This window comes from Cariama cristata, unplaced genomic scaffold (genome assembly GCF_000690535.1).
Source record: "Cariama cristata isolate BGI_N322 unplaced genomic scaffold, ASM69053v1 scaffold37579, whole genome shotgun sequence".
Taxonomy (NCBI): domain Eukaryota; kingdom Metazoa; phylum Chordata; class Aves; order Cariamiformes; family Cariamidae; genus Cariama; species Cariama cristata.
In genome coordinates this window covers 1-4312 of record NW_009638093.1, presented here as the reverse complement: position 1 = coordinate 4312, position 4312 = coordinate 1, and the positions used below count along the sequence as shown (strand labels likewise).

The window sequence follows — 4312 nt, the reverse complement described above, 5'->3', positions numbered from 1 at the left end:
TTCACCAGACTCAGGCCATGAATTATGGCTTCCCATAATTACTGCATATGGTCTTCTACACTCATTTCTACTTCCTCTTCCTTCAAGCTATTAATAGTTTCACTTAATGATTTTATAATAAGGAAAGAGATTTTAAAAAGAGTTTTTTGATTAAAAAAGGAGTACAACTCAGGATTTCCTTTCTTGCACATTAAATGTAGCTGATTTATGTTTAAAAATTCTAAAATGAGGAAAGAATTGCATATGCTATTTCGATTTGAAGCTTGAACTCAGATTATATCACCATATAAATCTCTTAATAATAGCTGTGCTCTCCTCTTTCGAAATTCAGAATGTCTTTGTATTAGAGAATTGAAATTTATGGCCTTATCATGACAACAGAGATACAAATCTATTTTTAACCCCTGGGAAAGATGTCACATTATTTTATACTTTTATACTGTCCTTTCTCTGCATTTCCCAAAGAATTCTGCAAGAAACCTGGGTGGAAGTGACCTTTGCTATTGTGTCAAAACATCTGTTTCATTGCTTGTTCAAAGATTTTTCCAAGGGCCTGGGCATGTTTGCAGTCAGAGCTCCAACAGAGAGCCAAACAAGGCTGGCTTGAAGAAGGAAAGTCTCTTTCGTGAAAAAGAAAGTTTGCTTCCATCATTTAACACTGCTCAGACAACATTTTAATCAAGCTGTGAAAAAACAGAAGCAAGTGTGGGAAGAGAAGAATGGCTTTTGCAGGGTGCCTAGAAAAAAAGTTTTCCCAAATTCTAAGTTTCTCAAAGAATTTCTGCCAGCGGTTTATTTCCTTCCTTGTGCATTTACTTTTTACGAGAAGGCAGTTCAACTTGTAGCCTCTACCCATTATAACTGCAACGCTATGCCACATGGAGAGTCCCCTTTTAGACTTACAACATTTAACATTTTAATAATTTTCCACTGAATATCCAGAGGAAAAACGCACTGTAAAAATGAAGCCGTAGACCTGCCCGCAAAAGCTATACAGATGAGTTTACCCTAACACCAACATTTCTTATTCAGATTTCCAGAAAGCCTGGTGATAGCAAGGTGTCGCAAAACAAAAACCAGCACAAGCTGCAGCTTAGCACACACTTCAGCTCACGCATACAAGTCCTACTTAACATTACGACAGTTTAAAAACGTTCTCTTCATATCAACTATCTAGACACCCTCTGACTAGTCATTCTCTTGCTAAGTACAAACTGGGTGGACTTTGCCTGTTTGGAAAACTACTGCACTGATGATTTTCTGTAATTTAAAACTCACTTTTAGATTAGGAAAATGTACGTAAATTTAGACCCAAACATTTTTTTGGTAAAGAAGCTATTGTTTACTACCAACACCTATTTCTATGAAATTATCTTTTCATTTTCTTATTCTTTGCCACTTCAATAAAAATTCCCATTTACTTCTTCATGCCGCTCTATCTGTTAAACCTGCCAGACTCAGTACACAAATTCCTCCCACAGCTCCTTAATTTCTTGCCAACTCCAAGCATCCCTGTCACCCGCAGCTACAAAGCAGTCACATTCCACGGGGGCAATGTTCCACTGGTGGCCGAGGCAAAAGGCAGACGCAGGTGCCATTTCTAGCAAAGTCAGAAATGGACAACTTGCAAACTCAGTGTGGAATTACACCATGCTTGAGTTTGGCTCACTTTGCATATCTAAAGATCACATTTTGAAAACAGTCTGAGGTCCCCTCAGCTGCAAGATGCTACCACACAGACCACGGAGAGCTTGTAATTACCTGTATCTGTGGCTTTAGGCTGTAGTAACTGGTGTGTATGTTGCTCCATACCACACCTTGGAGGTAAAAAAAGTTCGCAAGAGTGCTAAAGCAATTCATTAGATACTGCCAGGAAACCCTTGAGCTCACCATACCTTTCAGATTTACTTTCAATCCAAACCTGTATTCTATTGATCTTGCAGTTATCTTTCTATTTTTACTACAAATACAAAAGCCAAGGCTGGACTGAGACATGCACGGAGCAACTACAGGTACGGATCTTCTGTTACTGAATACTGTATATCCCGTAACAGCCAGCCTTTCCTGGCAGGTGTCCTGTTCTAAGCTAGGAAGTTTTAATTTCTTTACAGTATGCAAGCTGCTGGAAGCCAAATGAACACCTATGTTTTCCTAGTTATAAGGGCAGTGGGACCACAAGGCCAGGAGCTGCTGCCCTGCTGTACTGGAATGTACACAGTAAGGTGTCTCAAGTACAACATCATCAGTAAAGATACCTCTGATACCTTCCCATTCACACTTTATTTTACCTTGCATATCATTGCTGGCTTCAGACAATGGAGGGAATAAAAGCAGCAACAAAAAGAAGGGTCTTCAGTTATAGCTGTTATTAAAATGTTGCCTACCCAAGAATCAAACAACCTAACCCCTTGTCAGACTAAAATGTTCTTACCCCTAACTAGTACTGTCAGAAATTTTCAAGATAGGCTGAGAAGTTAGGCACTTGCCCTGGCAGCAACAGCCATTACCCCACTGGTAGCTCTCTCTTCCAGGAGCATTCTTGGACAGCAAGGCTGGGCTTTCACAAAATTTTTTGGCGAATGGAGTTGCTAAAAACTGAAGTTTAAATGTGCATTAAGGGAACTTTTCCATGCGTAAAAAGCCAGGAAGGGAGAAAAGAGTAAATTGAAAAATGTTTTTGCTCTTTTCAGATGTATAATCAACTCCCAGAGCAGTAACAAGAGAAGCTGAACGTCCTTTATGATCTAGTGTCAGTTCATTGCATTTCAAAACCACTGCAGACAGATACTGACCTGTAGGAAAGTGCCCACCAAAAAATACATTGAATATTTCTTCTGGTGTAATGTCTGCTTCAAATTCCGTGTAGTAATTATAGTGCCTGGCCTGGCCAGTGCTGACATGCTCTTGGTCACTTCCGAATTCATCGTATCGTAATCGTTTCTCAGGGTTGCTCAGAACTGCAAAAGCATTGCCTATTGCTGGAGAGTGAATTAAAAGAAGTGTTACACAGCTGTATCACACAGTATTTCCACATCTCAGACTTTTGTAAGCAGAGTAGCAAAAAAGCCCAAATAGGCATAGAAAATTTGTGCTTTACCAAAGATTGAGTCCTTTTGAAAGAACTACCTTCATAAAAAATGTGTTACAATACTGGCATTACCTGTGATTTCCTGCTATCACTGATACCAGGAGAAAGACAAAAGCATTAAAGTATATGGAGAGAGTTAAAATATTCGTAAGCCTGAGGTGAGAGAGTCCACTTCAGTCAAGAGACTGCGTGAGAATATAACATTTTACCAGATCAAATTAAGCACTGATCCAGAAGTGCATCTCCATGTACCATATACAGTTAATACCAAGTTAATAACTGCAGAGACTAATTAAAATGCAGAACGATATTCCAAGTTTTTCTGTTGGCAGAGATGCTTGTGAAGCTGTACAGCATATCTATTTCACACTTTGCATCAAACCACCCAGAAGTATTTGTTTGGTTCACCTTCGTCCTTGATCTTTCACAGAACACAGCTGTAAACAAGTTCATAGAGAAATACAACCCTAACACAAAAAAATTTAAAAAAGCCCTTCTAAACCTCCTTACTCTAACAGACTACGAATTAATATCTCACTTCCCTCGCGCTGCCTTACAGTGCTGTTGCAGACAGCTGCAACACAGCATGGAAAAGGCAAAAGATGTAAGAGTTTAGATGCTAACATTGTTGTTACAGGTTTAGATTGCAACGTTACTGTAAAGTCTAGACAAAAAATTCATACGCTTGCATATATATATAGTGAAAAAAAAAATCTATTTATGACACAGAGCAGTATTTGATTACACAACACCACACTCTTCTGCATGGCCAGTATCATTTTCAAGCATTGTTCTGAACCTTTAGCAGTATCTAGGAATGAGATCTGGGATACGTTTCCCTTTGGTTCTAATGGAAATGTGTATTCTGAAGATTAAAAGGCAAATCTTGCCGACCAGCTGCGGGATTTTGTGGAGATGAGCATATTTGCCTAGAAAAACGACAAGCTATATGGGCCCGTACGGTGCCTTTATATAAGGCGCAGAACTGTAAGCCTGAGGCAGTCTGTGCTCGTTTTCAGCTTGCTTTACGACTTTCGAAAGGGGGCCAGCCCCCCGCCTCACCTTTAAAAGCCTCCGTTGCCCCGGGAGCGCGGTTCTTGTCAGGGTGAAATTTCAGGGCCAGTTTGCGGTAGGCTTTCTTCAGCTCCTCCTCGCTGGCGTCCCTCTCCACCCCCAGAATTTCATAGTAGTTCCGACACCTCTTTATTCTGGAAGCGCACACAA

The 4312-nt window shown here is 40.1% G+C and overlaps 1 protein-coding gene across 1 annotated transcript in view; it reads right to left on the bottom strand.

The window, feature by feature from the left end:
* The window catches only part of DNAJC18 (DnaJ (Hsp40) homolog, subfamily C, member 18), a gene marked incomplete at its 5' end in the record, with an annotated part of 6258 nt that extends 1963 nt beyond the window's left edge, over window positions 1-4295 (bottom strand). The window contains 2 exons of the mRNA XM_009708590.1: window positions 2793-2978; window positions 4151-4295. Coding sequence (XP_009706892.1) covers window positions 2793-2978; window positions 4151-4295 — 331 coding nt within the window. The remainder of the gene's footprint in view (window positions 1-2792; window positions 2979-4150) is intronic.
* Window positions 4296-4312: the final 17 nt, after the last annotated feature.